Below are 13,144 nucleotides of genomic sequence, written 5' to 3'. Positions count from 1 at the left end.
CACAAGTAAACTAGAGGTTTACTGAAATAAATATTAGTTGGCATGACCGGTTGACCATCTTGGTTCAATTATGATGCAAAAAACTTAATTGAGAATTACATTGGCATATATTGAAGAAATATAAGATTCTTCAAGAATTCTCTTGTGCTGCTTATTCTCATGATATACCAGTTAAAGTTGGGATTGAATCCCTTGATTTCTGGAATGAATAAAAGGTGATAAATATATGGGCCTAGTCACCTTCCATATGGACCGTTTACTATTATATGATTTTAATAGATGCATCTATTCTATGGTCACATGTGCATTTGTTATCAACTTGCAGTTTGGCTTTTACAAGATTGATTGCTCAAATTATTAGAGCACAGTTCCAGAATATAAATTATGATAATTTATCTTGACAATACTGGTTTAAATACAAGTTGGTTTAGCAGAAATTGTATGCCTCCAATTATATCTAAACCATTGGTTATGAGAACAAAACTGCCAAAATAAAATTTTGTATGTGATGTATTATTTTATATACAACAACACTTGTACACATCTAGCCAAGTTATGATAAGCTCTCCCTATCACAATCGGTTCACGGTCAAGAACCAAATAATTTCCATCTAGAAATATGAATGTGCTATATGATTTAATTATTCCACCACAATGCACAAAGATGGATCCCCAAATAAGGCTAGGGATATGTGTTGGTGATCCCAACAATAGGGGGAGAAAATGGGCAGCTGAAAAAGTAATGCATGTAATGATTAAATTTCACAAAGGAAAAATTTTAAACTCATAAATATTTCACCACAAGGACCTCGTCCTTACATAATTTCCATCGCGGCTTGCAACCCGGTTTAAATATTTCACATCATATAAAAATGCGAGGATCTCGTCCTCAACTCCGAATCACAAGTATGTTGCACATTGTGCCAACTGAAATTTTCAATTTCCTTTCTTTCTTCATTTCAATATATTTCATAAACAATTTTCATAACATATAATAAACCCTCATACCGGTAGGGCATATAATTCATAAAAATTGGAATCAATTATTTCGAAACACATTAAACCCACTATAATGAATAATAAAAATTACTTTTGGGCTTATAGCCCTCAATGGTGTACCAAAAATAAAATGACAGATACGGGTTCACATCTTTAAATCTCCTAATAGGAATAAACATATAAGTGGGTCATAAATTTACGAAGCTCACCCATAAGTGGAGCATAATAGGAGGACTCACCTCAATATTCTGAACCGAATCAAATTAAGGAAAATATCCTTTTTATAATAAAATCAGGATCGTACCTATAACAACACCATCTGGAGTTTTGTCCTCAGCCAAATCATAGTGATTAAATCAACGGGCCGGGTTAATAGTAGAACCGATATAGAATGATCGTTGACGATATTGTTAATATAATGTAGCGCTCAATATTATTAATATTGACGAGGATATTGAGCTCAAATCTATCATGAAATTTGGACAGATAAATGATTGGCCAAATGAAAAATACGCAAAAAAAATTGATTTCACCTGAAAAATTTGAAGTTGGGCGGATAGTCCCAACACCTGAAAGTATAAAGCCAATGGAGGTATAAATGTGTTCTTGTGCGAAAAAAACAAGTCGATAGACATAAAGACGACTTGTGTCACAAGAAGATATGTAAATATCCTAGTATTGATTATATAGAGACATGTTCTCCTGTGGTGGATGTCGCCATTTCAGGTTTTAATCTGGTAATACAAAAAAAACGTGATATGCGTATAATAAAAATCATTAAAGGATTTAAATTGTTCTGAAGCATATTAAGGTTTCCAATAAATTTATTAAATAAAGCTTCAAAAATCCTTATACAGATTGAAACAATCATGGCGCATGTGGTATAATCGCGTGAGTGAGTACCTGTTGAAAGAAGGGTACAAAAATGATTTTTGACCTTGTGTCTTTATAAAAAAAATTTGGATCTAAATTTATTATAATCACCGTGTATGTTGATGATTTAAATATCATTTGAACTCCTAGGGAGCTTCCTAAAGCAATAGAGCTTCCTAAAGAAGTAGACTATTTAAAGAAAGAATTTGGAATGAAAGATCTTGGAAAGACAAAATTTTGTCTTGATCTACAAATTGAGTATATGAAAAATGGAAATTTTGTCCATCAATCAGCATACACTAAAATGATTTTAAAGCGATTCTATATGGATAAAGCACATCCATTCCGACCTCATGAAAATAATAAAGAGCTTCTTGGTCCCAAAGTACCATATCTTAGTGTAATTGGTGCACTAATGTATCTTTATAACATTACAAGGTCTGACATAACTTTTTCAGTTAATGTCTTAACAAGATATAGCTCTGCTCCTATAAGGAGACATTGGAATGGAATCAAACACATATTGCGGTATCTAAAAGGGACTACCAATATATGAAATTATTTTTTGACAATGATTGCAGTCCCGATCTTATTGGTTATGCCGATGCTGGGTATTTATATGACCCACACAAGGCTCGATCTCAAACACTCTATGTGTTTATATATGGAGGCACTGTCATATCTTGACGATCGACTAATCAATCAATCGTGGCTACTTCATCTAATCATGTTGAGATAATTGCTATTCATGAAGCAAGTCGAGAATGTGTATGGTTGAGGTTTATAATACACCTTATTCGAGACAAATATGGTTTGAAGTGTGACAAACTATCCACAATTTTGTATGAAGATAATGCAGCATGCATAACCCAATTGAAGGGAGGATTCATAAAGGGGATAAGACAAAATAAATTTCACCAAAGTTATTTTTCACACATGATCTTCAAAAGAATAGTGATATCAATGTGCAACAGATCCGTTCAAGTGATAATATGGCTGATCTGTTCACCAAATCTCTACCGACGTCAACCTTCAAGAAACTAGTGTACAAGATTGGGATGCGAAGACTCAAGGATGTGAATTGATGCTCTCATCAGGGGGAGTTAATACGCGTTGTACTCATTTTTCCTTACAAGGTTTTGTCCCACTGGGTTTTCCTTGCAAGATTTTTAACGAGGTAACCAAAAGGCGTATTTCTAAACATGTGTACTCTTTTTCCTTCACTAAAATTTTTTTCCCATAGGGTTTTTTCCTAATAAGGTTTTAACGAGGCACATTATCTATGGACATCCAAGGGGGGGTGTTATAAGAAAAATTAAATTATGGTGGATGTCTACTCTTCCTCCATTTTCTCAAATACTTAATGACATATTCAATGACGTATTTCTATGCTTAATGACATATGTTTCTTCACTTTTCATGCCTATATAAAGGCCTTGTAATAGATAAGAAAATACACACAATTGAAGAAGAAAATCTTTTCCTTCTCTCTATCTCTATTTCTTATTCATGTTTTACTAAATTGCTTTTATTTCATAACAACATTTTTTATTCATATTTTACTAAATTACTTTTATTTTATAACAGCAAAGATTTATAGTGAGATTTTTCTCGAAATAACCCTTTAAAGCGAGATCAATAAATAGAGTTATGATGAGTGGATTCAAATGATCTACATATACACACATAAATAGTCCAAACGGAAAATAATATGTGCAGGTAATTGCAATATTGTTAGCTAGTTTTGCAGATCCACCCTTGGAAAGTTGGCAATAGCCATAACTAATACTCATCTTTTTCTTCTTTTAAGGTAACTAACAGCCAACAGGGGCACCGGGACATAATTTTAATTTCAAATATCCAGTCACTGAGAATGAAAAAATGAAGCTGGCGACATGTCCAAAATCTTAAAGTAGATGCGTACCCAGGATTTGAATGTGTGGGGCACATGAGCGAACTGCTCAATCAGTATCCTCATTATATTTTAGATTTTAAGTGTCTAAAGCAAAATATATGATTATTTCCAACATATATAAATTTATATATTAAAAAAAAAATCGAAGTTAATGGGTCGTGACCCTTTTCTACATGTATAGGCCCGCCTCTCCTTATAAGAGGCCCTTCCAAAATGTCGCAAGTTAATTAACGTGATCCTTGTCCCAAATTTTCACCCTTTATTTGATATTGTTTAGCCACTCTTTAGTTATCCGATTTCCTTATCACTAAACTAAGCAGTTAAAATTAATTTTGTGGAAACTTGTGAGAAAACTTTGGGAGGCCATGTTGAAAAAATAACGATAATAACTACCATCCCTAAGCTCATAGCATGAAAATATATCATAAGATAAAAGGGGGACAGAAAGGGTTCCAAGAAATTAAGAAAATTAATGAAGTGCTCCAAAAAAAAAAAACTTAGGAAGTAGCCACCCACAAAGGCTTCCTCCAATCACAAAAGTTCTTATTGCCCTTCCTTCCTTCTTTGCACCTACGTATCCTTTGACAATTCCCTATTCCAATTTCGACCTCAACATCATAACTGTTTCCATTCATGTCCATGTTCATGCCACTTTCTTCCTCTTCTTCATCTTTTCCTTCCTCCATATCTTCTTCTTCTTCATAATCTTCATCTTCTTCATTGCTAATGTCACTTTCAAATATGCCATTTTCAGCTTTTAATTCTTCGTTCTCGTCATCGGTCGTTTCCAATAAGTCAAGTTTAGATGCAGAGCTTCCATATTCTTTCAAGAAACATAGCTGAAGGCGGCCATTGCTTCTCTCAGCTTGAAGATAAGTATGCACTTTTGGAACTTCAACGGCTTTGATGATTAATCTACCGCCTTCTCTGTGTGTGCTAACTTGTAGGGAATTGGACCCTCTTAATGTTGTCAAAGGAGGTGGAAGTTTTCGGCAGCTTTCAGTGTTAGTGATCACCTTGTAATTTGTTGTTGAAGATGGTGTATATTCAACTCGAATATCGGTTTTTGTTGCTGATGATTGTGCTTGTACTGTGTTTGACTCGTCCGAGGAAAATGAGAAAATGCTGCTTTCAATGATATGATCAGTTCCCGTTTCACATCCCAAATTTTCAGTGCATAATGCAAGGCTCTTTTCACTAAGTCTAGACGAAGAGGGTTGTTTGGATAAAGGGTGAACATAAGAGTTTTCTTTTTCCTTTGAGTCTAATTTGGGATTCAAAGAATTAACGGTGGGGAGATTTTGAAGGGAACTCCAGCCTGCTAAGTCTGCATTTTTGTTAGAGGAGCACTTCTTTGTATCTTGATATTTTTCATAAAGATTTTCCATATTGCTTTCTATGCAAGGTGATCGACCAAATTCTGTTGGAGTTGGGGTTGGCACTTTGAGCTTAAGGGTAGTTGTTTCAATGATATGAGACTCAGAACTTGACTGAAAACCTTGATATACTATGGTTGACATGTCGAATTATTGGATAAGAGTATCTAAAGAAGAAAAAATATTGAAGTTTTGTGGAAAAATGAGGAAAAATCTTGAATATGAATTTGCTAAGGAGTCTTAATTCTTGTTATTTGTATTTGTGAGGGAAAGGAAAGAATGAGAAGATAGAAGAATGAACGAGGTATAAGCGAGGCGTTCGGTCTGAATTTGTAGTGCTAAAAAGTGCGTAGGGCTATGTGCTGTGAGGGTGGGGGGAGCGGGGAGGAAGGGTTGGGGGATTTTTGGACCATTTGAATTGTACAACTATTTATGCCATGCCCATGGAAAAGAAAATTCAATTATTGAATGTATGAGAATATTCCAGTGTACTATTCATTCAATTTTATACTTCACCTCATTCATTTTATAAGAATGTTTAACTGAACATGTAGTAGGAAACAAAAAAGGAAATACTCATGGCAATATAATAAAAACACTTTGATCTTAAACATGCATAATTATTTTACGTCTATAAAGCATGTCATCAAAAAAAATTAAAAGTTAAAAGTTATAATTTTTAAATATAAAAGTATGTTATTATTTTTCGGAACGGATTAAATGTGTCATACAAAATGAAATGAAGAGCATACATATTCTGCCGGCAATGTATTTTTTCAATCAACCTAATGTGGAATATAATATGAAAAATGTTCTCGATATGTAGTACTTATAAGGACACATGACTATTAACATTTACTCCTGAACTAAACCAATTTTAATTTGTATTTTTCCTATTTTATCGAATCATCCTAAAGAAAGCCAAGAAATAATCATAAAATAATTAAAAAGATTCTTCCACATATTTTGAACAAGAAAGCCACACTTCAACAACTTTTGGTTTTAATTTATAAATGTAAAAATAAATAAGAAAAGAGACCATATTCCTTCGTGCATGATTCAGACATATTTAGAGTCAAAATCCGTGTTTCATGTCTATGCATCACCAAACATCATAGGCCATGCACTTTGAAATTTCTTGGAAGTACAAAGAAAGAGTGTGGCGGTGTGGATGTAATTTTTCTACTTTTTAACGATGTCTCAAATAAGTTATAGAAATAGAAAAATTTCGGGTAATAAAATATCCCTTCCGTTTCAATTGATGTGAATTCATTTGATTGGGTACGGAGTTTAAGAAAATAGAGAATACTTTTAAACTTGTGGTGTAAAATGAGTCACATATATTTTGTGTGGCTATAAATCATTGCATAAAGGTAAATTGTTTTCAAATAGGGAAATAGATCATTCTTTTTGGCACGGAGTTAAAAGGAAATAGGTTCACATAAATGAAAAAGGAGGGAGTAATAGTTCCCTCTTTAATAAGCCTTGCACGACGAGAATGCAAATAAATTATTGGGCTAAAATAATCCAAAGATACTTTTATATATTGTGATATTGTCGTGAAAATAGTACGGGCTAGCCAGTTTTCGGACTGGTAATTGAAAAATAGCCAGCATTTGTCAAGTTATTGAAAAATAGCCACCATTTTGCTGCAACACGAAAAATTCCAACACATTATACTGGAGATTGATGCACCCGTGTCTGAACTTCCAGCATATTATGCTGGAACTCCAGCACACGAAAGTTCCAGCATAATATACTAGAGATTGGAGCACCTGTGTATGAACTTCCAGCATATTATGCTGGACCAATATATTATACTGGAACTTTAGTATATTATGCTGGAAGTCCAGTTTATTATACCGGAACTCCAGTATATTATGTTGGAATATTTTTCGGATTTTGAACAGTGTTTTCGTTCATATTTATCTTTACATAAAAAGTGGCTAAATTTTGACTACTTTTGAAACTGTGGTAATTTTTCAATTACCACTTGTAAATTTGGCTATTTTTTAATTTTTACCCGATATTGTCCGCATTCGCCCAAGCCCAAACGATTTTTCCCAAAAAGACTCACACCATTAAAAGTAGAGAAACTATAGTTATGTCACACCATAAGAAATTTAGTACAAAATTATCCAATTCATAAAATATTACCAATATTAGCTAAATTCTACAATTATTAGTCAATTACCTATTTGTAGCAACAACAAAAAAAGTTAATTTTTTGCTTGCTTTTGAGTGAGTGTTGTAGGAATAGATTGAGTACATCTTAAGAAGTTTGAATATCAATTTAGGGATGATTTGGTGGAGTTTGATGTAGTGTGTATTGAAAATTCGAAGTAGAAGATGAACTTGAAAAAGATGATATGTGTATTACCACTACAGGAAAAACAGCTTCACCTGGTCGCGACCCGTCGTTGTAGGCTTCGCCGCTAAAGGTCTATAGCGACGGTCGTATGTACTGGTCCTTAAAGGGTTTCAACGACCAAAATTAATCCCTTCGCTAAACTATTTTTAAGGACCAGATTTCTGGTCTCCGATAAAAGAAAAATAATACCTTAATCATTCAGTATCTGGTCCTTAATTGATTTAGCTACCGGATTTTTATGGTCCCTATTCAGCATTCTAGAAAGAACTTGTGAACCAAGAATGAACAATGATGGGGAAAGAGAGTTCCCTTATTTCAAGGCTTGGGTAGATGTGAAGAAACCATTTTGAGTGCCATTAATAATGACGGAATACCATACATTTGATATCAAGTTCCAAACAATATCAATCCAGATTTCAGAAAAACCAAACTTTCTCATTACCGCTGAAATGAAGGTCCAAGACATTGTGTCATAAGCTTTCTCCATGTCTATCTTTAAAACAATGTTTCCCCCTATTGTATTTATTAATACCTTAAATAATCTCTTGAGCCAAGAAGACATTTTCAGTAATAAGCCTGCCTTTCACAAAGCCACTTTGATTGCCAAATATAAGTTTGGGCAGAAGAGTGTTGAGTCTTTAGCCAAATTTTGCTAGAGAAGTTGCTTAAGCTAATGAGTCTCATTACAGAGAAAGTCTGTGGGGATTCAATTTTAGGGATAAGGGCCAGGCAAGTGTGAGAGAAATATTTGGAGAGTTTTTTCCCATTGAAGAAATCTTGGACAGACTCCACGACATCTTCTTTGATAATATTCCAACAGTTTTGATAGAAAGAACCATTAAAGCCATCCAGGCCACCAACACTATTTGAACTCATGTTGAAGATCGCATCCTTGATTTCCTCTTCTTCAGGTATAGCAGTGAGCATTTAATTTTTATGTTCAGTGATGGAGTTAGTAAGACATTCTAGAATGTCCAAATTTATCTCATGGTGAGGTAAATTGAACAACTTTTGATAATGATTGATAGCAGCCTTAGTGATCTTCTCCTCTGATGTAAACCAATTGCCTTGTGGTTCTTAATTCTGTGAATCTGCAATTTCCTTCTTCTTTCCCTAATAACACTATGAAAGTATTTAGTGTTACAATCTCCCTCCTCAAACCATTTTATTTGAGACTTTTGATTCAGTAGGGATTCTTGCATAGATAGCCATCTAACATATTCAACATGGCATTTGTTGTTGTCCTCTCTGCTCTGATCTGTATTCTGCATTATGTCTACTTCTTCCACAATTTGAGCTTCAAGTTTCCATTTAGCAACCTTATCATATACATTACCAATATCTTCTCTGGACCATATAGTCAATTTTCTGCTAAGACTCTTTAATTTCTGTTGTAATCTCCACATAGGATTACCATGTATTTGAGTATCCCAAACTTCCTTCACAATATGATGAAAACTAGGTTGTCGAGTCCAGAAATCTAAAGTAGCTAATACTGTGAACATTGTTATTGTTATTCTTCATCAACAATGGCCTATGATCAGATCCAGTTCTAGTCAAATGCCTGACAGTGTTGGTTTGTAAAGTTTGATCCATAGATCATTGATGAAAATTCTATCTATCTCTTCCACACCCTTTTACTTGGTCTCCAATTGTTGCACCATGTGTATTTCGGGCCTAGAAATCCCAGATCAATCAATTCACAATTCTCCATACAACTGATGAAATCAAAGATTTTGTATAATCTGTGAGGCGTACCACCTAATTTTTCATCTGGATCTATGATGATATTAAAATCCCCTCCAACACACCATGGACCATTAACCAAAGGATATACATTTTCCAGACTACTCCATAGGTCTTTCCTCTCTTAGTTGTACATTTTGCATAAACCACAGAGAAGCACAGTTCGTTATCAATCATATCATGTTTGATTTGCAAAGTAATCTGTCTTTCTTCATTAGCAATGACCTTAGCTTGATAATTTTGTTTCCAAAAACACCAAATCTGTCCATTGATGTTCTCTTGACAGTGATGAAATTGCAGGAATCTCATGTAACCTTGAATCTTGTCTTTATTAGAGAAAGGTTCTATAATAGCTGCGAAATCTATTTTGTTGATAATACAAAGATTTTTGAGCCTGTGAATGGCTTTTTGTGATCTCACTCCTTTTATATTCCATATGATTGTATTAATCATGGAATAATATAGAAAAAGATCAATTTTGACTCCTTCCCATCAAGGAAGGATTATTTTTGTTCTTGTCATTTTTTTTTCTATTTTCCTAGTTCTGCTTCTGCCTCTTTCTGTAGAAAATATTCCTTCTTTGTTGACTATCTCTCTCATGTGAGTGTGAGCTGGATCATCTGGTTGCATGTTGAATGTATGGTCACAACTTATTGACTAAACTGTAACATATTGATCATTGTTCCCATTATCCATGTCGGCAGATGATCATATTTTCTTTTTCTCTAATATGCCAGCCTCCAAATGAACCACAAGATTAATACCAGGGTGATTTTTAACTTCTGATGGCAGGCTACTAGAATCAGAAATAGTATCTCGTGCCTATTGGTTTTCATTATCAGCTTGTTTCCCCTTGTTTACACTCTTCGTGTCCTGGATTGCCTTATTTGTACTTGCCCCAATAGTGTTTTTGGTTGATGTCTCGACCTATTTTAATTCTTCTCTTGCACCTTCATTGTTGTGGCCAAACGCACACTCATGCAAGTATACGTGGTCGTCAAGTAATAGAGTAATGAGTAGAGTATCGTTCCCACGAAAACTTATGATTAACTTTCGACTGATTCAAACTCAAATGACTTATCGATTCAAAAGATTTCTCACAAAATAGATAATTTACTAATTTACTACCTAAAAATTATAAAGTAATGGAATAACTAGAAATCAACCAAAACAATGAACCAATTTCGGATAACAATCAGTAGAGGAGGATATTCCAGGGTTACGTGTTAGCTAACAATCGTGTTACGTTCTTGGCTTAAAATGAGTAATTGATTTATCTAGGTTGTTGATTGACAGGGTTGATATTACTCATAAGAATCTGTCGAGTTCTTACTCGCCTATTCAAGCTAACTTAATGCCTATATGTTTATGGAATTAAGATTAACAAGAATGCATTTATACTTCCTGTAATTCAACCGAGCAAGACAATTAGGTATATTTCTATCCTAATTGCGAATCCGTTCCCCGATGCCTGGGTTCAAGAACTTGCTCTATTTAATTCTATATGCAATCTAGAATTCCCACTTTTGAGTTCAACTTAAGATTCGTAGATAGTAATTCACTGTTAGCTACTCAGCAAATTAATTAAAAACAGAATTAAATAAATAACCCAATATGATAAAATCAACTTTGTCAAATTAAACTTCAAACATCAACATTCATGTATCACTCATGACCTTAGAATAATAGGGTTTTTAGTCGCTCATGTTCATGCAATCGTCAAACAATTCACAAGAGTGCATAAAATTCAATAAAAGAAGGAAAAAATAAGAACTCAAGACGAATTCCGTAGTTTCCAAGCTTTGTCGTGGCTTTTCCCCCCTTCCCCAATATGTTAGATGACCTAAAAGAGGCGTTTTTGGCTTATATATTGTGTACAAAAGTTGTGGGCCAAATTTCTCCTATTCCTAATCCAAATCAGCTTCAGGGATTGATGCTTCGCATCCACCTCGTCCTCCACTTCTCAGCTTTGCATGCGAAGCATCCACCCTTTGTTCCTCCATCTCAGCTTTGCCCAGGTGCGGATGCTAAGGCAAATGTTATGGGCCGATTTCACTGCTAAGGGTGCACAAAATCTGATTTTTTTCTAGATTGGATGTGACGCATCCAACCCCTCTTCCTCTAGCTAGAGCACCTTTTCTTCATATTTTTGCACTCCAAACACCCTAAATTATCACACACAACTCAATTAGTCATAAAACCAATAATTAAACCATGTTGGGCCTTTTAAAGATCAAATAGCATCAAAAAGCGGTTAAAACATGGGTAAAGTAATATCAACACATATCGAAATATGCCCAACATCATCACCCCACACTTAAACCTTTGTTCGTCCTCGAGCAAAATAGAATCAACCCACAACCGATCGAACAAAATTAAGGTTATCGCTATCAAGCCACACATTTTAATTAAGCTTAAGCACCCATGACTTTGGTTGATACCAACAATTAGCCCCTTGTATATGCATTTTCGAACTTTCTTCTCCATGTTGATAACATGCCAAGCACATTATTGAATAGTTCAAACTAGTCAAATAGCATATTCGGGACATCTCAACCTCAGAAACTGACTCCTTAGCATAATTACTTTTAGGCCAACTTACTCACTCTGATTGAAAAGTTTAATAAAGTCGCCTATCCATCATGAAACATGTGCCCTCACCATAAAATAGAGTAAGATAGTCCACAAACTCAAATAAAATTTAAATCGTAATTTAAGGACTTCACACAATAGAAGAATTCTCTCACTCTCTCAAAGAAGTTCACATGCGCACAAAAGGTACCATATGCTTGCCCTTAATGTAAGTCTCTACTAATGTAAACTTGCTCGATCTAAAATCAATTAGGACTTTTCATGGTTATAATGTGGGCTAAGGGACGGGTATGATATATTTAGGAATAGTGATTCACCCTCCCAAGCACTATAACACATCACATGATAACTTAAGCGCAAATTCTTTAACACTACTTAATTTCATAAATAATATCACCCCAAAAATTCCCTTGTTTGGTTGGTGAGTGAAAATATTTTTTCGAAAAATATTTTCTAGTGTTTGGTTAGAGAGTAAAAAATATTTTTTAGAAAAATAATTTTTTATGCTACTCTCCTCACCCTACCCTCCTTTCCCCCAAGTCCCTATATTTCTTATGCTCTCCCTTCACCCCTCCCTCCCCCTGCCAAATACCCAACATTGTTATGATCCTATTTTCTTCAACATTTTAATTATTCTTCTAAAAATTCACACAAACTCAAAGCAACTAATGTGTTGCTTTACTTTTTTATGTAAAAACAACGTTAAAATTTGTGTTCCGTAACAACAAAAAAAAATACTCTTTTTTTTGGTTGAAAAAGAAAGTACTATTTCAACAACATAAAAATAAAGTACTCATTTTGTTGAAATGAAAGAAAATAATTTTTCTACATCTTGAAAATAAAATACTCATTTTGTTGAAATGAAAAAAAAAATTCTACATCATGAAAAGAAAATACTCTTTTTGTTGAAATAAAATAAAATACTTTTTACTACATCATTTTGTTGAAATAAAAGAAAATAATTTTTACTATGTCATTTTGTTGAAATGAAAGAAAATATTTTTTCTACATCATGAAAAGAAAGGTACTTATTTTGTTAAAATGAAGGAATAAAAAACTTTTTTTCTACCGTGAAAAGAAAATACTTATTTGTTGAAATGAAAAAAAATTACTCTATCTATAACATGAAAAGAAAGTACTATTAATAATATTTTTATTTAGGGTGGGGCGGGGTGGTGCGAGAGTGGGTGGGTGGAGTTGGGGTGAAAAAAATTACTCTATCTATAACGTGAAAAGAAAGTACTATTAATAATATTTTTATTTAGGTTGGAG

At 33.9% G+C, this 13,144-nt stretch overlaps 1 protein-coding gene across 1 annotated transcript; it reads right to left on the bottom strand.

Annotated features, from left to right (window-relative positions):
• Window positions 1-4,284: 4,284 nt before the first annotated feature.
• LOC104100698 (protein FANTASTIC FOUR 3-like) lies at window positions 4,285-5,307 on the bottom strand. The gene has a single exon (XM_009608004.1). It carries the CDS (start codon window positions 5,305-5,307, stop codon window positions 4,285-4,287), a length of 1,023 nt encoding a protein of 340 aa, XP_009606299.1.
• Window positions 5,308-13,144: the final 7,837 nt, after the last annotated feature.

This window comes from Nicotiana tomentosiformis, chromosome 6 (assembly GCF_000390325.3).
Source record: "Nicotiana tomentosiformis chromosome 6, ASM39032v3, whole genome shotgun sequence".
NCBI classification, from domain to species: domain Eukaryota; kingdom Viridiplantae; phylum Streptophyta; class Magnoliopsida; order Solanales; family Solanaceae; genus Nicotiana; species Nicotiana tomentosiformis.
The sequence above is the reverse complement of the archived record's forward strand: the minus strand, read 5'-3'. Positions and strand labels throughout refer to the sequence as shown.